This window comes from Anoplopoma fimbria, chromosome 12 (assembly GCF_027596085.1).
Source record: "Anoplopoma fimbria isolate UVic2021 breed Golden Eagle Sablefish chromosome 12, Afim_UVic_2022, whole genome shotgun sequence".
Taxonomy (NCBI): domain Eukaryota; kingdom Metazoa; phylum Chordata; class Actinopteri; order Perciformes; family Anoplopomatidae; genus Anoplopoma; species Anoplopoma fimbria.
This window is the reverse complement of record NC_072460.1, coordinates 4,197,922-4,223,511: the sequence shown is the minus strand read 5'-3', so window position 1 is coordinate 4,223,511 and position 25,590 is coordinate 4,197,922. Positions and strand designations below refer to the sequence as shown.

The 25,590-nt window shown below is 40.7% G+C and overlaps 1 protein-coding gene across 1 annotated transcript in view; it reads left to right on the top strand.

Moving 5' to 3' along the window:
- Nucleotides 1–25,590, top strand: part of chchd6a (coiled-coil-helix-coiled-coil-helix domain containing 6a) — a 75,322-nt gene that overhangs the window by 33,245 nt on the left and 16,487 nt on the right. Inside the window, exons 6-7 of the mRNA XM_054609666.1 lie at nucleotides 6,984–7,054; nucleotides 18,927–19,062. Coding sequence (XP_054465641.1) covers nucleotides 6,984–7,054; nucleotides 18,927–19,062 — 207 coding nt within the window. The remainder of the gene's footprint in view (nucleotides 1–6,983; nucleotides 7,055–18,926; nucleotides 19,063–25,590) is intronic.

Genomic DNA, 25,590 nt, shown 5'->3' with positions numbered 1-25,590 from the left:
TAACGCTTTCATCCTGTGAAAAAGCTATCTGCTTTTTTTTTTTCAATATGCTGCAGCGAGCGCTTCGAATCTGCTTATTAGTTTAGCTTGTTAGCAATATTTCCACTGAGGCTGCACCCATCTGGAGATGAAGATATGAGTTTCATCACAAGTTAACATTACTAAGCATTGTGGAGCTTCATTATGCCTCATTATTTTTGCCTTGGCAACAAACAAAAAAAAGCTCTTTAATTAAGCTTAATTGGACTTCTTAAGGTGTGGAGATAAATGTTGTTGAAATACTTTCAATTTGCCACTATCACACATTGCTTATTGGCTGTGTAGGACGCATGTTTTATAATGTATTACATGTCGTATTACTTTTAAGCTTTGAGAAGTTTAAGGTGGGTGGGCTTAACAGCATCCTTGCAGATGGCATACTAGTTAAAGTTGCATAACAAAAGGGCACATGTATCGCCTCTCAACGGGTCTCAACATGGTGACGGCTGAGCTGGAAGCTAACGGTGCGAACAGCGCGAATAACGGCAAAAGTGCTGAGAGAGCTAACAGTGTCAACAGGAGGGGAACCCCAGGGTGGGTGCTTTGCTTCCCAGCAACGGCGACTGTTGGGGATTGCAGAGTAGGGGCCGTGAGCTAACTAGTGGGGCACGCTCACACACACACACTCACATGCACTAACATACGTTAAAAGCATGCGCCAGCCCTGCTATGTGAACACAAAACAGAAAAGCTTAGAATACAACCCACACACAGAGATGGAGTGACTTGATCCTCTGTTCAGGCAGACATTACCCCACTATATCTTTACAAAGCAGTTGTCTGCTGCTATATTAATGCTCTGAATCTTGTGTATTGCGCCTTTTCATTTTGCTGCCATGCACTCAGACAGCCTTTTTCTTTTTCAAATGAGGTACTTTTGAACTAAAGTCAAATTTATGATGTTTGACTTAAATGTACAAGCTTAGGTTGGTTAGTTTAGCTTAGCTCAAAGACTGGAAAAATAAATAAATTGCCTTATCTGGCTGAAAGGCAAACACATCTGCAAGTATAAAACAAGGGCAAAGTTACTGAAGTTTTATTGTCACCGTGCAGAGATTCTAGAGAGATGCGGCATAACCTCCCGTAGGGCTACAAGTTGTCATTTTTACACTTGGCCGTCTATATGTGTGCTGCAGGGTCCCAGCTAATGTTAACAGCGTTGTAAGTCAGAACGATTAGCTGACTAGGTGTTCCATTAGCGACTTCTGTGACCCCTCAATAGCTACAGAACATGAGAAGAATTGATTCAAGAACAATGCTCAAACTGATGGAAGTAAAGTCATTTAAGCATATAGAATATGACACACAGACTTATCTCTCAAAGCTCACACGCTTAAACGTACACACACACACACACACACCAAAACACGGGTCGGAAATTCTGTTCAGTGAATACCGCTGCCACTTTCAGGTCGAACCAAAAGGTTAGATGAGGTGGGAGTGTGTGTGGGTTAAAAGACTGCTCCTTTTACAGTTGGATCAAAGAGCACCCTGTGTATTTGTCTGACAGGGTGTTTTGGCCACCCACTTGTAGACTTTGTGATTTCAGCATGAAAAGGAATTAAGCCTTTTGCTGCTTTGGCAAGTGTCCGTGGGTTTGCTTACATTCGTAAGTCATGGGGCATAGTTTCGGTCATGATAGAACGACCTCATCAACGCTCTACCCTGACCAACTGGAGCCTGTGTGATAGGCTCCTCTGTATCCCAATCTTTATCTCGCAAGGTTTGTTTCCAGTTCAGTATTAGGTTTAATAAAATGGCATTGTTTTAACGAGCCAACAGCAATAGAAATAAACGGCAAGAATAAATCCACCTCATTACCTCCGAGCTTGCCATGGACTCTAATGCAAAAGATTTAAGAGAAATGTAATCCCACAGTTGCAGGGTAGTTGTAAACATGTGCAGACAGATGGTGGGAATGGCTGCAAACATCATCATTATTAGGGAGCAAGAATCTTTCGGGCTGTTGGTGGCTGATGACTGGTAAGTACAGCTGTTGCCGCCTTTTCACGTCTAACAAGCTTGTTGAGTTTTATTCCCGGGCTTTATGCAATTCTGTTAATATTTTGCAAGTCGCTACGGCCACATAATAAATACCAAATATCACAGTTGTTACCAAAATAATGGTAATAATGGTGGTTTCTCCATAAAAGCATCATTATCTTTTGATTTTTTTCCTTGCACATGGGTTTTCTGCTCTTAGGCACCAAGAGAAAGAGAAACGTCTACAGGCTGGAGAGCGAGTGAACATAATGAGCAAGAAGGAAATAGGGAAGTGGCAATTAGAGTCTCCAGGTGGCCTAATAGTTGTAGTCAAGCCGCACATTCTGAGTGACTCAGGTTTAGCTGCACCAAATGCTGTCAATCAGTGGATCCATGTCGTGTTGAATGTTGAGTGATTCAACCCTTATCGTTATATAATCACACATCGTAAACTGGCAATAGATAAGAGCCTTGATGCAGCACGGAAAGGTGAGTTAGTTGGAAGATTTGGATGGATCAGAGAAAAAAGAAGTAATAGTGGGGGATGAAGACTATAAATGAGCTGATAAGTACAGTATTTTATTCCTTAGTCCAACATTTCTAAAGTCCTCTTTGTCCTCCCTGCCATTAGTAGATTTATAGAAAGAACATATAATATATATGGTGCCATTGTGCTATATATATATAAATATATATATATACACACACACATTATATGGTGATAAAAAACAAGATTAAGTTCATCTCAGCTCATGAATAACTGTGTTCAAATCTGTATCTCTTCTAGATTAAATTGTTTTACTTAATGCTGAATCAATTTCTATATTTCTTTTATTTAACCAGTGTAGATCACTTGTATTCTCACATTTTTGAGTACAGTTATTATTTGCCTTACAGAGTCAATACTATTCTTAACTAATTCTTTTTTTATTCTTTCAAAAACTCACAACCTCCATACAAAACAATATTATGTCCAGCCTTACCGGTTACTACTTAGGAAGATGATCAGGGGAGGGAAAAAAAGAAGACTGAAAGGTTGCAGGTTTGACTCTGAATTAAGCTGCCAAATATTTTGGCCGATATGCTTGAAGTTTTAGTTTAAACCTCTTGGGGATTCAACATTTTTCATATATGACTGATCTTGGACTGTGATGGTAATCCTGGGCTAAGGAAGCCGAAAGTATATGAACCTGTTCATCCATAAAATCAATGACAATATGTTCCCAGAAAACAACGTTTTCCCTTCTATTAAACTGTCTTTCAATCTCCATTATCCATCTGTTATGGCTTTTTTGGAAAGATGTTCACTAAAACACCAGAGATTAGATGTATAAACACAATGTGTGGGAACAAAAACCATACAGATGCCATTATACCACACATTAACTTGTAATGATTAAGATAGGATGCACCTGTTGTGTGAGCAGAAGAATACATTTCATTTTGATTAATGACTTTAATTACCATCCATTTGTATGTACATTGCAGTTATTGTTCTGTTGTCGGGGTACGAGTTAATCATGTATTCGATCTGTTACAATACGAGCCCTACAAACTACATTATTGGTTACCTTTCTCACATTTTCTGATGGTGAATGAGATAACACCGGTACAGGTAGATGTGACAAATTACTGTTACAGGTGTTTTAAATAGCCAGAGATGTGCATAAGGATCACTCATAATGACAGCTCCTCTGGGTCATTGTAGAATCTTGCCAGTGCGACACAAATGGGGAAATTACGCCACTTCTTTCCCATTCTTATCGCTGGGAGCTCTGACAGGTCTAATAAGTGGTAGAGCAGGCAGATGTATTGATATGCAAATGTGTGATTATGACCATGTCATTGTTCATTTATCAAAAGCACTAATGAGGATACACTTTCGGCGCAGTCTCAAAAGTCTTTCAGCCTTCCTTCCTTCCTTAGGACTAGGAATATTTGTATGGTATAGTGCCATACTTTTGTGGCGGTGCACCAACCAGCGCAAGCAGACCTTCACGTTGGCTTTGCCCGTCTGTGTGGTATTTTGGTGCCACAAGTGGGAGGTTGATTGAAATGAGGCAGCGCAAAGGAATTTGTTTGGTTTTGAAAATGTGTCGAAGGGGTTGCACCGATAATAGACGTCTCAGAACCACATCTGTTTCTGGAGAAAAGTCAATCGGCTGCAACATAACCAAAGTTGGAGATGCATTTATATCGGCATCACAAAATAACTGCTATTGTGGTGAACATCGGTAAAGCCGTCTGCGTTCTATTATATGGTGAGCTTCTCTTTTGGGTCACTGAATCCACGCAGCCATCTGCAGGCAGCAGGACAGATCTGTCGAATAAATACGCAGCCTCTGATTGGAGATCAGGCGGGCGTGGTGCCACTGTGCTCTGCAGTCTTCTATGTTTACCTCGGTTAAAGCACATGCAAATGACACCAGGCTGCTACAAAATAACCACACACGCCTCTACACACATGATACAGGTCTGTTATAACTCTGTATTCTGACGGTTTGTGCAGGAGATTTACTATTAGCTGAACTAACCCTGTGTGTGACAGTCACCTTTCCAACGCTTTAAAAAAAATGTCATCGGTTCAAGTGTTACTCTTGAAAAATTCATTTTTGAAGCAAATCCAAAATCACATTTTATGAAGTAATCTAAACATTTGCAATGGAAATACAGCAAAACTAAGACTGTTTTGGCACCTGATTGATTTGATCGTTGGCTTAAAATAATTTAATATTTGTTATTAATTACTATGATCGTTGTAATAAAACCACACCATTTGCCAACATTCAGACAAACACATAATTTCCCGAAGCCTTCTCTTTAATGTTGAGCTATTGTTGTCATGCGTGCTACACCCTCTGATCTATATTAAACCAAAATCTTTGCGCTGCTTCATCTACGGGAACCAAAATAGCCGGTGCTCTTGGAGACACCCACGCTCAAGACTTGCCACCCTGTGCACTTGCGTGATTAAAATGTAAATGTTCTTTTTAAATTTGTAATGTCTTTGTTCTCATTTAACAAGTGCAACTCTTTGTCGTCTTTGTCGCAATTCCAGCACAAGGACCAAATGGTGTCTTTATCTGTCTAAATATATTCACTTTGGAAGTCATCCCCCCTATTTCGGTTCAAAGTTGGTTTTGGCATGTAGTACAACTGTTAGACGGTCACTAAGCAAATTTAGAAGTTGTGGCATGACCAGGACTGCTACCATGGCCAAAGACACTTGCAAGGTGCGTTCACTGCCTCTGAGAGGAACACGCACTGTGATATTTAAAATGTTCTTCCGGCCATCAAACATACGTAGCTTTATATTGCGCTAAATACCATCAAATACATTCAGATTTAACAGCCACTTTATGAGTAATATCTTGTATATATGTCACAGGCAGGACTCCTTTAGTACATTGCATACCTATTTACGTAATAATCACACACAGAGCCCAATCCAACCCTATGTACTCAAACACCAATCTTTCTCTCTATTCTCTTGCTTTTTACCATCATGCCTTCTGCTGTTTCTCTATATTTTATTCTTCTCTTACCTCCCTTCTAGCTTTCCTTTTTTTTTTGTTCTTCCCCAGTCATCTTTCCCTCCCCAGCTGGTACGGTTTGCTGGTTAAATATTTGGGATTGGGGTGGGTGGGTACTGGGTGCTGGAAGGCCTAAGCTAGGAGGATCAACAGAGGAAGGGCTGCAGTTGTTGTGGATTAGCTGCTTGTTTTATCATAATACCACTGCCTGCCTGCTTGGCGTTTGGGGCTCACCGGGCAAGCTGCAGAAGTCAGAAATCACCATTTCTTTAAAAATGCATGAGTAATGCACCTCATTACTGCCGAGCTTTACTTTCGCCAGAAGGGGCTGGAATCGCAAAGCTTTCCTATGGATGAAACTACAACTCCACAGATTTTCCTTCCTACTGTAAATTTTGGTGTTAAAAATATGCCAGTGAATTCTGGCCCGGGGTCTCCTGTGTCATTTATCATACAGTGGACGAAATGTTCAGGTTTTAAAAAAAGGTGGGATTCTAAGTTGCAGTTTATTAACTCACAAAGAGATTTATCTCTATTTTAAGGTCCAGAAGGCACAAAATGGAAAATAGAAAGACAATGGAGAAAAGGAAGCTGATAAAGAGGAGGGAAACAGAAAGATGAAGAAATGAAGTGCAGGAAAGAAAATAATTGTTCTAAAGAGTAAACCGAGGTAATGTGAGTTTAGGAAAGAAGGGATGTTTGATTTGAAAGGAGACACAGATGGATGGGACTGAAAAAAGATAGGCAAATTGTGATTCAGTGGTTAGTATGTTTATGTATCTTCACAGAACGGGATAAAGTCCAAATAAGAAAATTCCACTCTTTATATCTCTCAGTTTAGCTTCGCTTAGTTTAGCGTTGAAACTAGAAACGTGGGGAAACCGCTGCCCTGGCTCAGTCAAATAGTAAAAAGAATCGGCTACCTGCACAAACCGTACAGAAACCCAAAAATGACCCCTCACTCTCACTCAAACAAATCTCAAGTTATTCCAAACATTTTTAAGATTGCTCCTCCACAGCTTATTTTGGAATTGCAGGTGTTACAAATTGCAAGCTTTATGTCATGTTTTTGGCTGTGCTGTGTTACTCATGTTCAGCAGGTCTTTGGACATGAATTATAGATTGTATTGTGTGTATTGCGTATTCTATAATTTAGAGACAAGACATAACTCTTTTGGTTCTCAGACAGTAACTCACTTTTTACCCCTTTTTCAAACATTTTTGTGTATGGAAAGAAATCTGGACAAATTGTTGTTCGAAATGAAGCTGCTACCACAAACTGATTGTGTTTCTGCTGTGAACATGAACACGCCTTTTTTCAATTTGGATATACATTTACTTATATTAAATAAAATAAAAGAAGATGCACGTAAAATCTGAAATTGTATCTGATACATTCTGTTGATGTCTTCCTGTGTTGCTCTTTAGAATTTGGAGAGATACGAACAGAGCAAGGACGAATTCCACAAAGCTGCCTCCAAGACTGAAGCAAGCGTGAGGTGAGAGACACGCATACACACATTCAAAAACTAATTTGCAGGTCCAAAAGTAAGCAGATATTATTCCCTGGAGCCTCTGACACACAGAAACACACACACACACACACACACACACACACGAACACGAACATGAGAATGCCCACAGCAGACTAATAAGCAGTGATAGATAGTGATCTGCTCGTTTTTTCTCATTTTTAGCCAGTAACGTGCTTCCATTCTCTGGAGCACACCTGACTAATGTGATAAGTGTTTTAATTGGCTGCTTTAATTTAGCCGAATTTAACAATACCCTAATTGCCCATCCTCGCTTCTCACCGTGGACTTGTAATGAGCCGCAGTCAGGGGAAAGGCAGCTAATTATTGCCACTGCAGTCTGTAAAACACCATGGCCCTGACTCGCTGTTCAAATTTGTCACACCAGCAACGTATTCATGGATAAGGAAAATATAACATAAGCATTTGTTTATGGGTCCTTCAGTGTGTCCTCAACCCTCACGGCAACTTTAAGCTTGTTGCCATGCTGCTTGTTAGTGAGGTTTATATCTGTATTTTCTTTATTTCAATTTCAAATATTTCATCAAATTTGGACAATTTGGATTATGTTCACATAGTTATATTTGCATCAAAACTGATGGGAATAAGAACATTGTACTCAAGTGCAACTGTGCAACATATCTTAAAAGAAGAAAGAAGCAGTCAGAAGATCATACATGTTTTAAACAAAAAAAAACAGGTATTCCAAATGTATATGGAAGCAAAAAACGAAGGTGAACAGTGAAATGATTCCAGTAACTGTCCGTTCTAAAGGTCCATGGCAGTTTACTGACCGACTTCTCTGTTGATCTTGATCTCATCCACTACCCAGAGCTTTTAGGTACAATGTCCACCTTACTGTTTGCTCTGTGCCGATCGTCCTGTCCATTTTGTGTCCAATTTACCCTCGTTCGTGAACAAACAACAATTTTCCTCACCAAATGGTTCAGATAATCTACCAAAACTGTTGGCTTGTTTGCAACCCATCTTCTCATCTGACAGTTTGTGTTTCTTGGCTCATCAGACTCATTTGTAGCATTTTTTTCATGTTCCCTGATAGCTGCAAATACTTTTGTGAGTAATTCTTTTTTTTGTTATCGCCAAACTGAAATGAGGGCCAAAACTGCAAGAAAACAAAACCCAAGCTGTAAGTAAAAAGAAATAGTCTTTAAAAAAAAAAATGTACATTGTATACAAGAAGTTCCTTCTGTAGTCTGTAACTCTTTCATGAATGAACCCTAATTGCTTCATTTAAGAAGACTTGATGCCACATGTAGAGTACTCAGAGTGTACTGGGCTGCTTTAAGTCGCTGACAGCACCCTGAAGGTTTATATGAAGCAAATATGAGGAAGAGTCTGAGTTTGAAACACTGCGTTACTGGTAGATGAGAAGCGTGGTCAGTCAATTCTCTGCTGAATGGAGGATCACACTGAAGCCCTGCTCGTTAGTTTTTAGCCTGACGATACCAAGAAAAAGGTTTGGGCTCACCTCCACACACACACACACACACACATTCACACAGTCATACACAACTCTTTGTTTGCCAGCCATGTAGTTAATACACCCTTTCCATGCTAATCTGGAGTGTCTGAAAACCGTTATCAGCAGTTTAGGAATATAAGACCCCCATTACACTGCGATTTAAAGCAATGCCTACATGTTCTTGATCTGCGCTGATGCTGAAGACCAGGTGATCTTACCTCTGGGGAATTTCTGTACAGTAATACCTGCTAATCCTCTTCTCGTAGGGAGGTTGCATTTGTGTGTGTGTGTGTGTGTGTGTGTGTGTGTGTGTGTGTGTGTGTGTGTGTGTGTGTGTGTGTGTGTGTGTGTGTGTGTGTGTGTGTGTGTGTGTGTGTGTGTGTGTGTGTGTGTGTGTGTGTGTATGTAGAGGGGGAAGGAGGGTACCCTAAACCCACGAGGGTTTTATCAGAGAAGATAAAACGATCCGAGCTTCCTGTATGGCCTGATCTTCATTGACAATTATATAGTGCTTTTTGCAGGCTTTGGAGCCCGGATTAGGCCCTCATTCATTCTGTAATCTAGTCTAACCCCAACCTCCGGGGAATTAAGTAGTCTCACTTAAATGAGTGGAGTAAGGTGTGAGGATACGAGTGTGTCTGTGCGTTTGGTGTTGAATCATACAAAATAAATGGGATGTATTTGACGTAGACCTGTATACTTTAGTGGCTACAACATGGTTCTCTTCAAAAGAACCGAGCCGTTGTTAATGTTAACAGTAACAGCTTCGCATTTCCTAACATGACAAGTCAAAATGGCTGCTGAGGAAAAACCACAGAATAAAAGCGTCTGCTTTAAGACTTTCTACCTACAAGGGGATTCAATTCACGTTCTGTCCTCCAGTTGGTGTGCATTTAGGTGTGTTGGATTTGTCATTTTTAAATATGTAATCAGAAGGCCTAGAGAAAAAGAAGGTAATTAGCAGCCTTTAAAATGAAACCATGATGTGACATGATATGTAGTTAGTGGGTTAGTAGCACTGCCCAAACCGCAACTGTCTTCACTCGCTGTGGTGGCCAATTTGGACCACATCCGGATCCTCAGATAGCTGGACGGATTGTGTCACTGTCTCTATACACCTCAGCTGTGTAAACTCTTATTATTGCTATAGCTCTGGCACTATCCTTTTCATTGGCAGTCGATAGCCCTTTATCCGTCTGTCTTCTGTGTGAGAAAAGTCCATGTTTATATACAGTACGAGGTTTCTCCCTGGAAATTTAAAGCCACCCAGATCTTGACGTATCTCGTCTCATGATCTTTCTATTTAGTTAGTAGATTACTGCCTTAACAGCGGCCACACTCAATATGAACGTGGCCTTTTTGCTTTTTGAAATAGCACTGCATGCATGTTCTTATTTAATTTTTTTGGGTGATGTTGGGAGATGGCCTCTTCCCTGCGTTGTATCAACTTGGATAGCAGCCCTCCAAAAGCAATCCATCCAGAATAGTTATAGTCAGTGCATCCGGCTAAATAGTTGAGTTTTAGCAAATATCTTCATTTTTGTTTGGTACTGACATCTATATGCGGGAAAACGTAGACAAATTGGGTGAGCCTCTTCTATATCCTCTTATTAGTCTGAAAATCATCTAAAATGAATGACATTTTGTATACAGAGAGCCTGATAGTAATAGAGAGGAAGAGTCTGGACATTGATAGACACTTTGAATCATTCATCAAGTATTTGAACACAACAGACAATGCCATGTTCTTACATTTTCAGAAGCCATACATGTTGAATATTCTGTTGGGGAAACTTCAGATGTACTCTGGTTTTATGTTGCAAACTGTGGCAAAGTTTCTCTGTAGCTACAGAACAAAGCTACTGTACAATATGATGTGTGGGTACTCCATTCCCCCTTCTCTGGCCTGAGTCAGTATATGTGTATACGTGCCGAAATATGTGTGTATGCGTCTGATGTGCTAATCCCCAGCTTAATCCTTGGAGCAAAAAGGGGGGCTTTGGCTGCAGACTCTCTGGGGTTTGAGGGGACCCATGTCACCGTCGTGTGTGTGTGTGTGTGTGTGTGTGTGTGTGTGTGTGTGTGTGTGTGTGCGTGTGCGTGTGTGTTTTGGGTCTGCTGAATGAGTTTGAATGGTGCAATACAATCGCATGACTAACAAGTTATGCAGATTTACTGTAATTACAATGAAATATCAATTTTGAGAAACGCCAAATCCCACAAGAGAAAAGGAATCTTAATTGATATCAATAAAGGCATACTTAGCTTTTCATTCCCTTTGAGCTCTTTCTAAACAGGTTCTTCTGCTGCAGAAAAAAACTGCTTTGCTCGCTGGGTCCTCATTTGACTAACCAAAGTCAAGACGAGCGTGGAGTAGAAGCGTCAAAGCAGTTCGACAGGCATCATTAAGGCTTTTGTTGCGTGTTCAGCTATTTAAAACAAGAGGTGTTCTTCGAAACATGTTCTGCCAGGTTAATAATTTGATTGGAAATGTGACTTCAGCCCGACTCAGAGGAACGCATCCGTAACACTCTATTTAGCATACAGCTGTAATCTTCGTCACAGCGCCGCAGTCTTCATCAGTAGGTATCCCATTTATACTGTACATAGGAACACCTTAACGCTCCAGTGGCGGCTGGTGATTATTTACTGTACCTGGGTATGGACTACAGGTACTGGAAGTCAAACTAAGATAGAACCTTAGTAGCGAGAGTCCGTCAATAACTCTAAAAACAAACAAGATTTCTGCAAATGGTTTAGCTCAGCTCCTCAGCTTGGCTAGTAGGGCATCACATGGTTGCCCTCTGATGGTTTGCAGCCCAAAAAAAAATGCTTGTTTTTTAGTTGGGGTCATTTGGTCCAGACCAAGGAAAAAAATGATTGCATAGTTCTGGGCCTGTTCCTGTCCACACTGACGTTTACATACCAACCAAGTGAACATGAAGTCATACAGACTGTCATATAAATATTTAATTGGACAGTTTCGATTGTCACACTGCCTCATCAGGACTCGCATGAGGAAATCAAATAACAGTTACAGCCCTTTGATGCTTCTGGTGTCTATATTTATTTTTTATTTGATTAATAAGTGATTATAAGCATTATTAGTATAATAAGACCATATAAGGCACCAATAAGGCATCTTATAATGAATAATGGTAAAAACAGGACCGTACCAAAGGCTCTTTGCGTGCTTCCAGATGACTGGTGCAAACGCATAGCGAACGGATGAACCCTTTTTAACAGTTAATGAACTGACAAAGTACAGAGTTAGATACAAGCACAGCGGTTTTAACAGCTCGTAACCTAATAATCATAGGAATAACCACGCTGACATGCTTATAAACATGGCCTTAGATGCATTACAGATCAATCAGAACGCCTCCCAAAGAGATTTCACCATCAGTGAATGGATTTATTGGTAGTATCGCTTTTGAAATCATGCTAAAATCACATATCTGCTATCATAGAGTTGTTGGTTGGTTCGTATGCTTTCACACCACAAATGAACAAATGCCATTTCTTGCCAGAGTCCGCTCGGAACCTAGACCCTTCTTTTTCAAAGGGCCTCGGTTCGGTTGTTGGGTCACTAACAGGGTTCAGACCAAACAAACCGTACCAATGGACTTGAGTTGCTTTTAAACCGCACCAAACTGGTCAGGATTCGACCCAATCAGTGGACTCTTGCATTAGGCCGTTCTGTAACTGTTCACCATTTAGATTGCTGCGCAGACTTGATGACCACTTAGCAAAGACACTTTGCATTTGTTAACTTGACAGGCATTGCCGAGCTGTGGAATTGCAGATAGAGTGAAAGAGACATGAGGATGGAAATAGTTGTCTTTTTAGTCTAGATACATTTTGTGGGTGAGAGAGTGAGGAAGACAGCCCTCTTCTTCAGAGTTGAAAGTAATAGAACAAGAGCGAGACGGAGACAGACAAGGCAGATACCCACGTCAAACCGCTCAGGTCAGTTTCCAAGGCATTTTAACAAGTCCAGCTGTCTGTTACAGTCGTAGTCGAACTAGCCTTAATGGCCGGCCTTTGTCAGATCCTCCCAGCCTTTGTCAGACGATACCAGCCTGCGGAGATCACTCAGCGATAAGGCTGGAAACATTGACAAGGGGAGTCCAAGTTAAAAGGCAGACTACTTGGCCATTGTGTTGTGCTGTACGAGAGAAAAGCAAACCAAAAATATATGTGTGTGAGGCTGCTAACTGTATTTAGACCCAGGCGAAATTAAAAAAAATGTACGTTTCTCAGCCTCAAATGGAGTCCAGTGGTGAAATGAATCCCACGGCACCTCAGAAATGTATTCACTCCCTGCTTTAATTTACAGCTGTCAGAAATGCAATCATTACAAAGTATTCATCGTGTTAATACTGATCATTTAGGACATGTTATGACTATTTAAATCATTTCCTGGATAAGACATGCCAAACTTGATGAATATATGAAATAAATATAGTATAAAGTAAATTTACCAAACTGAATATTGTTACATTGGGGCCAGAAGAATAGAAACACCAAGATTATATACAGTATTTGTTCCACAATGTGTCACCATGTAATGGAATGCAACCGGTTTACACCATTTCTGAGCACCAAAACAACAAAGACAAACATTTCCATTACTTTAAGGTAATGGAAATGTTTCTGCTTGGCGGCCTAATAGTGCAGCAGTTAGGGCACATACCACATCGGCGCTATTAACCCTAATCTGTGACCCCGCGGACAATTTGCTGTTTTTCATAAGGGCGGCTGTGGCTAAATTGGTAGAGCAGCGTTCTTTAACCAGGAGGTTGGTAGTTAGATCACTGGCTCCTTTGACTGCATGTCAAAGTGTCCTAGAGCAAGACATTGAACCCCAAATTGCTTCCCGGACACTTCATAAAAATCCTTCCTAAAATGCTTAGGATGGAGGTCTAATTTCATGCATGCACCTGTATGTATGTATGTACGTATATATGACAACTGTAATTCAAGTTCAAAGTCGTAGCAACCATGCATATTCATAGCGCTAATCAAAAGAAGCCGTCAGAATCATTGCCAAAGGAGTGAAAGGTATCGGGAGAATTAAAGTACCCTACATCCACTTCAATGTTTACGAGAGATGGAGTGAAGTCTGAGTAGTAGCATAGAGAGGAGCCTCTCCACCTGGCGGTGATAGGAATGGAGAGATGGGGGAGTACGAGTGAAGGAGTGTGGAGATACAAGATAGGGGAGAGGAGGATGTGTGCCCTCAGTCAATTGAAAAGCTGTCAGGATGCAGGTGCATACAAGCTACAAGCAAGCGATAAGAGGCAACTCTGTCTCTCGAGCTGTTTTCCTCTTCACCTCTCCTGCCCTCTTTCTCCCTTGTTATCATCTCTCTTTTTCTCTTTGCTTCACCAACGCACCGTTATTAATCAAGCTGGTAATGGTAAAGCAGTCTGTTCAGGAGTTCGGACCCTCCGACATGTCAAATGCCATTTCTTGCCTCAATAGATAAGGATGGACGTGTTTTCCTCACAGTCTCTCGTTCTCCCTTCAAGGCATCAAGGTTCTTGTCTTTTCCTCTACACCAGGGAGTAAACATTTTCTCATCATATAGGACCTATCCAATTTTAAGCAAATTAGTGAAACATTGCTAAATATGGACATTTCTATGAGCTGTATTCAAGCTTATGGGAAAGCTTTCAATCAAATGTTGAATTTGTAACATTTTAAGCTGCTTGTATGCTTCTTTTTTTTTTTAGCTTTTAACAGAACCACGCTAGCTGTTTCCCCTTATATCCAGTCTTTATGCTATGCTAAGCTAATCCCTTGCTGGTGGTTTCAAAAGCAAATAAGTGCAACTCCTAAGATGTTGAATTTGTTGGGTTTCTCCATTGATCTTGGATCCATAAATGCAGTTGTATTCCCTTTCGGAGTTTTTCATGTAGACATCCAAACATGGAATTGAGTATCTCCATCTTCAAAGCCCAAGCGAAAACAGCCTCAACAGCAACCTTCTTGACAAAAGGGCTTAGACACGGACTTCACAAGAGTTGTAGGAGGTGAAAGAGAGCGTTAAACATAATATCAAACCTGATGTTAATCCGGACAGTGTAGGCTCAAGTTTTTTAAAGCGAAGAGGAGTGCAAGACTCCAGGAACAGAAGGCAGACAAATATAGTTTAAGTTTAATGGTTGGTGATATGAGCATGATAAAGATACCTGGCCTGAGAACGATCACAATCTGATATGAAGACATTTCTTGAAGGTCTTTTACTTCTTTGAAAAAGTCAGTGGCAATGCAGTATGCAAAAAAATATAGAGATAAACTGACAGTTCTCACAAACGCTCTCTTTTTCATTGCTCTCAGATTTTGATGCAACCTTGATATTTTTTTTTTTAAATGGTAATGAAAGAATATGTCATTCAGCTGTATTTTATGTCATTGTCATGGCAAACTTGAACTTAAACCTCACTACTGAATGACTGAATAACTTTTTATGATGAAACTAACTGCCTTAAAGTAAGATTCATCTTCGCAGGAAAAGTTTTGTTCAATCGGACGTTAAACTCTGTCTCCGAGTCTCATTTACCCAGAGGTATCCTCAGTCCTTCCCAAACACATGCATTTAAACTAAAACCTTCCTATTTAAAACATTACTGCATAAACAGTCTCACGTCTGGGCAGGGATCCTGCGGTATGCGAGAAAAACTGTGGTTTATTTCAACAATTCGATGAAACAGAGTAAGTAAATGAATTACAGATGGTCATTTTGTGGGTGTAGAATTCCTTTAAAATGTCACTTAAGTTGCTGGGTGTAACCTAAATATTGTACAAAATCACAATAATGGTAACAGTTAAGTCTGGTTTCTCCCCACAGAAAAGTAGCTACCAGAATGAGGCAGGTACTCAGCTATTTGGTCTCCACTTGGGAGACGTCTGAACTGCGACTAGGGAGTTTTGTGCAACAATATTTTTTTTCCAACCTAAAGTTTAAACAGACATCGAAAGGCTTAGTTGTTGTCATTGGAATACACAGCCAGGCACTGGAGAGAAAAAGTCGAGGACACACTATATCCATACCATTTCAAAACTAATACAACATATGCACAGTGTGTCGTCACACAAACAATGTGAGATTTTTCACAGAATTTTTTTTTGTAGCCTTCGAATCAGTCACAATATTGGATTCTCTTTATTTTCCCTCCTCGGGCGCTGCTTCCTGTTAGATGTTAACAAGACTTACTAATTGGTTGCCTGAAACAAAGTGCAGATACCAATACTTTGTAGTTGACAGGATAGAAGTGAAATGGCACGCAGGACAAACAATGCCTCATATGTACAGCCAAAGCTATTAAGGAGAGCACAAAAAACCCATCAGTCTAACTCCGAGAGATGCATGGTTTCGAGGCGATAAAAGCATCTTCCTTATCAGACTGCACGCTTTGCCAGAAGCTTTTGTAGTTGCTGTTGTGTTTTGTGTCTTTTTCCATTTTTCCAATTCCTCCCCTTTCATGTCGCTCCCTCTCTTTTGTCTTGGTAAGCTGGTCGGCGTTGTCCAGAAGTCTGAGGCCTCAGTGTTCCGTACGCCTCCGCCGCCGGAGATTAAAAATAATGGGCTGCACCATTAATTAAGCAACTAATCTTGCTGTTTATGTTTTGTCATATTTACCGCTCACTAGATGCGAGGAGAACTTTCCCCAAAACACGACTGCTCCCACACACGCATTAAATAGCTTTAGCAGCATGCGCGCACATTAAAAACAAGCCCATACGTGGCTGGACGGGCTGTCGGTACGCTGCTTTGCTGCTCGTTCCAGCTAAAAAAAAACAAGCCCCACCACTGTCACTCTCTTTCTCTCTCTCTCTCTGTCTCTCTCTCTCTATTTATTTTTGTAAGCGGCTCAGTTAATATTGTTGATTTAAGACCTCACCTTCAATTTGGTGTAGCATGTGGACAGAGCTTTAGCTTTTTGCCGCGGCTGAGCCAATTTTCTGCTTCAAGCGCCTTTTAATAAACCACGCCGCGCTATCGGGGAGGCTTTGGCTCTCCCGATGAAGGCCATTTATTTCAAATTAAAGAAGAGCCTCAAACGGCGAAAGAGATAAAGATGGCGCGCTTTGTGGTCGTCCTCGATGCGTTGTTAATGCGATGAGAGAGAGAGAGAAAAGGAGGAGGGTGGGCGAGGGGGAGGTAAGAAAGCAGACCGAGTTGGACAGAAGACTGAGAGTAAAAGTGGAGAAATCGCAGATTAAACAGACAAGATAAACCATTGAAGGTGGTGTGGGGGGGGGGGAGGGGGGGACACAGAGTAATCTGATAGGTTGTCGTCTTTTTAAAATGAGTCTTGTGAGAGAGCCCCCCCCCCCCCCCCAAAAAAACGCTTTTCACCATTTTATCTCCCTTCCTTCCTTTTACATGTTTTTCTATCCGTCTCTGTTCATTTTCCTCTTTAACCTCCATCAACCACGCTCAGATAAACTCAGCCGTTGCATCCATGATACAGATGATAAAGTGTGTGTGTGTGTGTGTGTGTGTGTGTGTGTGTGCGCCCCGCCTGGATACGGATACGCTGTAATTGAAACGCGGGGGTCAGCGCTCCTTCATGAATCAAAGCCAAAAAGACCCTTTAATTTGGCTTTCAATTAAATCGGGTGTTAAATGCTCCTCACAGAGAACGTGCGTACGCGCTGCGCAGAGGGGATTGACGTGTGTGTGAAAGTTTGTGGTGCTTTTCGTGTTTACGACGTGTGTGTGAAAGTTTGTGGTGCTTTTCGTGTTTACGGTGTACTACAAGTGTGTGTGTGTGTGTGTGTGTGTGTGTGTGTGTGTGCGCGTCCCTTCCTATACCTGCGTAGGCGTACATAACTCGCTCGTCTCTGCTTCAATCAGTCAGAATCCATTACAGCGAGGCACCCAGGCAGCGAGCCTGTCATAGTTAACAATCGCACAGATAGACGGCCAAAGACCAATTATAACACAGCCCACATATCAAATTAAGCACGGCTCATTCAGTCGCTCAGAGCACACTTTTCTGCTGTATTTGATCAGGGTGATCCTACCCACTCAATTAAGTGCAATTTAGCGCTAATTGCACGATTTGCGTCGAGGCACGTACTTAACACACCATAGGTTGTTAAACGGGTAGCAGTGGGTGAGGCTGTTAATTGTTTTCCATCTTTGTCTTGCATCAATTAGTCAGACCTGTTCTTGATTATGTGTGTGTTTTTCTTCGTCTTCTTCTTATTATTATTTGGTTCTGCTGTTGCCTAAGATGAGCGTGAAGTTGGAGGAAGCTGTGAACTGGACCAGCCACACAGATCCTTTAAAGTCATATAATAATGCACTTTTGAGTGGCCATTCTGAAATTTGCACTTAGGTATTTATGTAGAAGGGGTAAAAAAGGTATTCATTGTTTAGTTAGGACTCGACAAAAGCCCAAAAGGATAATGGATAACTTCCAAATACTCTTGATTGCATTTCCTGACAGTATATTAAAAAGTCAAATTGACATCAAATCACTGAATCGATGCTCTTTGTAATCAAACATACTGCAGTTATTCATGAATGGCTTTAAGAATTAGCTTTGCTTTTAAGGAAAAGATGTTGTCATTTATTGAATTCATCTAAAATAGTTATTTTTGACATGACACTGACATATTACCTCCTTTAAAGTTAATAATACAGACTCGTTAGGAAACAGCTGCTTAGTTACACATCCGACATTTACAGCACAACATTATCTTCCATTTGGAGTTGCTGTCACCTGATGAATGTATGTGTTCCAAATATTAACTCAGCTTTTAACTCCACCAACTACTGAGAGATATCTGGCTCTTTAGCTTCTAAATGCTCCGCTGTGTTCACCTGCTTTTTGCTGAAATTAGCTGCCTGCTGCAGTTGGAAACACCCTGAGAGAGTTTCTTATACAAGTACCTGATCCATTGTTCCATACTACAGCATAGATTACACTTTAAAAAGGCTATCGTTTCTATCCTCTTTTCAAATTCATATTTCCTCTTTCTCTGAGGAGCTGATGTAACTGTTGCACTAACTGTTGTCTGTTGATTTCAGTTAATTTTTTCAAAAAAATGTATTTCAAGTTTTTGGATACAACCACTAAAAATCCTCAACAAATGCAAGCCAAAGTGATGTATGAAACTCTGATCTCAACCAGTGGGTTTGCCGCATCTGGTCCAATGTTCAGACTTAAGATGTTCATCCTCATCAGTTTTAAAGTGATTCTTCTTTTTTTTTTCAGTCTGTATTTTTTTTCTACAGGCCGAAATTTAAAACGTCAGTCAAAAAGAGGGGTCTGAACATTCTTTATTTTTTTTTTATTTCATAATTCCATCCGTCTGTGTTTGTGTGTTTTGCAGGTCTCGCAATACCGACCCGGTGTGTCTTGGCCTGCAGGCTCAGATCCTATCTTGCTACAGGGACAACAGAGAGCAGACCCTAAGGTGTTCCGACCTGGCCAAAGAATACATGCAGTGTATCAATGCTGCGAAGAAGGTGAGAGCTTCTTTCACATTGATAGGATTTAAAATATATCAGGGTCAATATAACAAAATCCCACAATGTATATATTACGTCAATCCTAGATCATAAACCTTAATTATGAGGATCACTTTCTAAACCCATATCAATAGCAATTTTCAACCAAAAAGAATAAGTATATAGTTATAATAATGAAAATAATAATAATAATTTCTTTATCAAATTGTACTTCACATGGCTCTTCAAAGAAGCAGGGGTACATAACAATCCAGTCTGAGTAGTGTCTTTTGAAGTTTTCCACGGAGAGAGATGATATTTTCAGAGCAGCACACTGTCTGATGTAAAAGAAAGAAATTCAATTTTTCTCCTGTTCTCACAATTATTCAGTCGGGGGTTTGGGAGTTAAGGACCCCCAAAAAAATCAGATTGATCGGATTTCAGGTGCTGTCACTTTGGATTTTAACACAGAGAAAGATCTTGTCATTGGAAACGGCTTTCAGAGTGAGTGTCTGATGTAAAAGTATGAAATCCAGGTTCTTCGACGCTACCAAACTTGTTTTCCCACTAATGCTGAAAATGACACCGTTTCAAAGGCAAACACAGTTTGGGTTGCTGTGACATAAGTCCTCAGTCGCAGTTCAGCTTGTCACTGCAGCATTCGCCCTCTCTGGTTCTAATTTTAGGTAGTTTACAGACACACAATCATTTAAAGGAAGCGAGAAAGGAAAAAAAGCAGGTTGTCATCGGGGAAGAAAACAAGCAACATAACTAGACATTTTCCCTGACAACATTAATTACATTTTTGGATTTTTTTCTGAATACGAACAAACTGAAACACTGCCAGAATTGAAGAAAAACAAGAATTCCTGAAAGCGGTTCACCGGATGTCAAGTAAACCAGACAGGGTCGACCAGTCAGACGCAGCAATGATGTCTGCAGTCTCATCATTACAAGTCTAGGAGAGTATAGGAACAGAAATCTTGCACTGCAGACTGTTAATGTGTTTATATAACCTCAAGGCTTCTTTTCATGTCCATGTGCATTAGACTTTAGCATTTTTTAAGTTCTAAAACTCATCCTTTAACCCGTGTCCTTCAGTCTTTATATGATGCTGATGATATAATCCATATTTTTTTTACTGTATCTTTGGTGTTGTTTCATCCACGAAGTGAGATTTGAAATCTCCAGAGTTGTTTTGCTGTTTCACCTTGTAAATAACACAACACAACACTTTGACATGAAACTCAACATTTCAAGGCAGACCAAAATATGACTTATGCCAGGTTGTTACATTAAGTTTTTTGAGTTATTAGTATATAATGTATACGGTCTTAAAACTGACAAAAGCTAGTAAGAGGTTATCCGACAAGGTGACTGAATGTATCAATAAATAATGTAGTTCAATAATTAACAAGGACTGTGAAAAGAAACACACAGTTTCATACTTTTTATTTAACCTCCAATAAGTTTGGCAAATAAATTAAACCCTAACATTATATTTTTTATACTCTGTGTTGAGCTTCCAGCTCAGACTTTTTACGTTTTACTTTTTCTATTTCACATTGGTCTTTCCACCAGTAAAAGGAAAACTATGGAGTAAAACAAAGTAAAGTGAGAAAAACTTTCAGATTTCATTTTCCACACCAGTTTAATAATTCAACATAATTCACATTGGACTTGTCAAATAATCTTTTACTGCATTTGGACAGGTGTGGGGCTCCATACGAAGCAGCAAACTGCATGACATTTCATTAAGGTGATCTAGGTCTCATGTTGTTTTCTGACGACTTTTTAATTTAGTTGATGTACTTACGTTCGATCCATCTCAGTCAAGAAATCCTGCCTTTTTTCCCTTTGTCACTTTTTAGTTATTTAAAAAAAAGTTAAAAACCACTGCTTACACACGCACTGAGAAAAGTCTAGCCTTTGTACTTTCGCTTTCAGCATTCAACATTCCTCAATTGGATCCACTGCTGTATTATTCAAAAGCAGAGACGAGCTCCTCTCCTCAAGTATGTGCATCACTGCAGCAGTTTTAAGTTACAAATTCACAGAAAGTTAGAGAGAAAAATGTGTGCGGGTGGAGGAGGGGAAGTTTGAGGCAGAGGACTGGAAGCTCGCCCTTCCAAAGTTTGTACAGTAGAGGCATTTGAAGGTGTAGCCGCTAATCATGCACCCGGACAACGCATTACTCTGCCTCACTGTGCTCTCCGCTCACATCTCCTCTGCGTTGCTCAGGGGCACTGAGGCTTCCCCCTGGCATACAGTAATACAGCATGTGATAATCAGCTCGCAGAAACTTGATTCCTCCGCTCTTGTGCTGGTGCAGTGTGTGTGTGTGTGTGGTGTGTGTGTGTGTGTGTGTGTGTGTGTGTGTATGTATGTATGTGTGTGGCTGACTATACGTGAGTGCACTTTCAATGAAACCCATGCAGAAACAAACACACTTTTATATACACACAGCTAAACCTAAGTTTGTTTTCTTGTATTTCTGCACATGATGTCAAATGCCTGTTGGGTGTGTGTGTGTGTGTGTGTGTGTGTGTGTGTGTGTGTGTGTGTGTGCGTGTGTGCGTGTGTGTGTGTGTGTGTGTGTTTGCGTGCAAGCGAGCGCCTGTGCGCCTATGAGATCTTCTTCATCATATTAGCTGGTGTGAGATAACGAGGAGTGAAGTGAAGACTCTTTGAAGGCTGTCTTTAAAAGAGCACAGCGGATCATACACAATGTGTGTGTGTGTGTGTGTGTGTGTGTGTGTGTGTGTGTGTGTGTGTGTGTGTGTGTGTGTGTGTGTGTGTGTGTGTGTGTGTGTGTGTGTGTGTGTGTGTGTGTGTGTGTGTGTGTGAATAGTTCTACATTGCACACTGCTTTAACCTACACATCAAGGTCTTTTCTGCTGATTAGCCCCCGAGGCATCTCCCTGACTTTCGCCCAAGTTGGAAGTTTATAAAGTTCTTCTTCCATTATGTGTCTTTAGAAGCTTTCATCATTTGGTTATCACTGATGACTTGGTTTTTTTTTTTCTTGGAGAGTAGATTGTGAACTTACTTAATGTTCTATGGCCTGACACATTAAACTTAACGTGGTTAAAGACAAGATGACCTTTTTAAAACAGAGCTTGCAGGATGTGATCTGGGCCCACTCGCCCCAGTAGACTTCATTTAATATAAACAGAATTGCCACCATCAGAGCATTTTGTGATGGCCTCAAAATCAGCTTTTTATAAAATGACTATATCAGTACATAGTTATCAATATTTTTTTTATTTTTTATTATGGTAACATTGACAAACTGCTTTTAACAAAGTCAAATCTGACAATGGTAACAAAGAAACAACACAATTAAGTCCCGCCCACATCGAAAGGGGGAAAATAATGAATCACTCTCCATTGACTTGTGTCTCAATGGAGACACTTTCGTGAAGGTGACTCCTTGTCACTTTTGTCTGCCAACAAACAAAAGAAAAATACCCAAAAGCTGCTGTGTGACGGGCTGAGCTACCAACAAGATAAAGAACCTAGAACTAAGTTTTTGTATGATGCCAAACCGAAATACTAAAGCTAAAGGGTAAGGATGCTCCGATTCAACTTTTTCAGTACTGATGGCAATACCTGGGCTTTGGATATCAGCTGATACAAGTACCGATCTGATGACAACTGTGTGATCCTGTCACCCTGTATGCCAACGTTATGTGTGAAGCAAGCATTTTGTCAACAGTGTCAGATTACATTACACTACATTACAGTCATTTAGCAGACGCTTTTATCCAAAGCGACTTACAGTCAGTAGTATATTACATATCATTCACCCATTCACACACTGATGACAGGCTACCATGCAAGGTGCCACCATCAGACTCTAACTAACATTCATGCAACATCCAGTCCACACCGATGGCAAGCCTTCAGGAGCAACTTGGGGTTAAGTGTCTTGCCCAAGGACACATCGACTGCCGAAGCCGGGTATCGAACCACCGACCCTCTGATTGGAGAACTACCTTGCTCTCCACTACGCCACAGCCGCCCCCACATATCTATCTATAGGCCGCCCCTATCAGATCTATGCTAACTATATTTAAGTAAGTTTGTTAGCGCTTCAGTCCTTGTTTTTTGCCTCTATGCTGAAGATATCTAACAGCTAATGTTACGTTAAGGGCTAGGCCTGCTTGCTACTTTAATTGGGGAAAAAAGTTGGTGTTTTGGTTGGATACTTTCAAAATCGATCTTACTCTTGCTGGAGTTACAACCCGGCTCACAGGCTGCAGTAAGTAATAAATAAACACATGGAGAGTCAGTAATCAATGTCTGAAAATGTGTGGCGCCTTCAAAACAAATTAACAGCCATGTCAGTCACGGAAGAGCAGCGATCCCTGTTCAGGTTCAAGTCTTTACAGCTGGAACTCCCACCAGGCTCAGGTGTGGCTCATCAGCTGACCAACAGCAGCCTGAAAGACAAATTAGAGCCAGCAAACAAGAGGAGTTTATTTAATCACTAATTATTAACAAATCCGTGATTGAGTAGTCATTTTGTTTTAGGTTGTACAGTGAGCTTAATAGCTTATTGGATGCTTTAGTTTGAATACAGCGCAGGACTTTTAGAGCATCACACCTTTAACGTTTCCTCTCCGTGTTGTATATCAGAGAAATGCAGGGAAAAAAAACTTTCTTGAATCTCATCATTTAAAACATGAAAGTTTGAGTCCAACACGCCTTGGGGAAATGTTTTTGCTAGCGTTCTTTTATAGTGCAAATTAAATGGCGCATCATAAAGAAAGTCAGTGTGCTTTTAAGCCTGGGGAAGATTTGTTTTCATTTCTGTTTTCATCTTATTCCTAAAATGTCTTCTGTATTACTAATTTAGGTGTTAATCCCTTCAATAAATTGGCCTGGATTTAAAAAAAAAAAAAAAAAAAAAAAAAAAAAAAAAAAAAAAAGATAAACTACTGCTTATTTAATTAATAAAAAATTGAGAATAAAATGGAAAGCTTCTGATGGGAGAAAGCAAACAAATGATGGCTTTTTATTCCTGGGCTTGTTGAATGAGCGAGAGATGTCTTCATTGGGACTGAATGTGGTCCATTTTTTCTTTTTTTTTATTGTTTTGTCTTTCCAGACTTGACAGTAGCTCTGTGATGTGTTTTGATCAGTGTCACAGCGGGTCAGCGGACAGGCCTGCATATCACAGACATCTCCCTGCTGGGTTACGCTGCCGTCTTTATGCGCGGCTTTGTACATGCGTGTGTGTGTTGGATAGCAAATGAGGGGAGGATCCCACAGAGAGAGCAGACAACTTCTAGTCATTATCCTCTGGGAGGCAGAGCCTGACGTGGGCAACCCTACATGTAACGCATACACACCGTCCAGACGGTCGGTGGGATTCTCCAGTCTTTTATCTGCACTCTCAGATGTGAAGGCATACACAGCACACACACACACAAACACACTGTCTATGTACCCGGTGGGATTCTGCAGTCATTTAGCGCAAATCTTAGAGAAAAGCCTGGCTCTGATGCTGATCGGCTCACAGTGAGGAGAAGGGAGAAGAGAGAGAAACGGTGACAGAGAGGTATAAAGGGAGATTTCGAAAGGATGGATAAAGAAAACACCTGAAGTGAGAAGAGACAGCAGGAGAAGGACATACAGGGAGTGAAAAACAGCAAAAGAGATTTAGAGAAACAGAGATGAGTGCTACAAGCGGCATGTCTGAAACACAGACGTATACTGTATGTGGAGCTACAGCGAGGTCGGCATCTGGCCAGCTGTAAAGTTGAGACCTCAGAAACTTTAAGCGCTGTTATTTTCCCCTTCAGCAAGGCCAACTACTGATGAACACACACATACACAAACACACTCACGCATATATACCCGATGCCCTGCTGTGGAGTACAGACATTCCAGGCTTTAGGTTCTAATACCAAAGGAGTTACTCCTAAAGTTTAAAGCTGCCTGTCAGACCAGAGAGGGAGAGAAAGGGAAGCAGAGAGAGAGAAAAGTGCGAGTGAGCAGCAGTGTGATTTGAAAAGCAGGTTGATTGAAAAGGAGATTTGGAAATCTGTGTATTTTACAGGGTTTAGCATGAATAGTCGACTATTCAACATGGCCAAAATTAAAGAATGGACCTACATTTATTAAGCAGAGCACTAGGTGGAGAATGTAGCACTATCAGAGGCTAGATATATTCAGAATGTATGAGCAGGGGGAGGCACATAGAAACAGGGACTCTCATTGACTGTCCCTTCCCTTCCCTGTTGACAACGGAATTAGGACCCGCTAATGTTAACAAGCTCTCAATGCAGATTAGATGTTCACAATGAAGCATTATTAGGGAAATCCTCGCGGGGGGGCGACGGGACGCCATTATTTTTGAGCCCTGCTCGCAACAAGGTCGGTACATTATTTAAAGTGTTTCAGGTGATAAATTCTGGAAACGGGACATTCTGTTAAATTTTGGGATTGTTTTGGATTAGATTAGACAATCTAGATCGATAAACAGCACTAAAGGTAAAATGAAAATGATGCTTTTTTTTATTTTAGGGTGAACTGGCC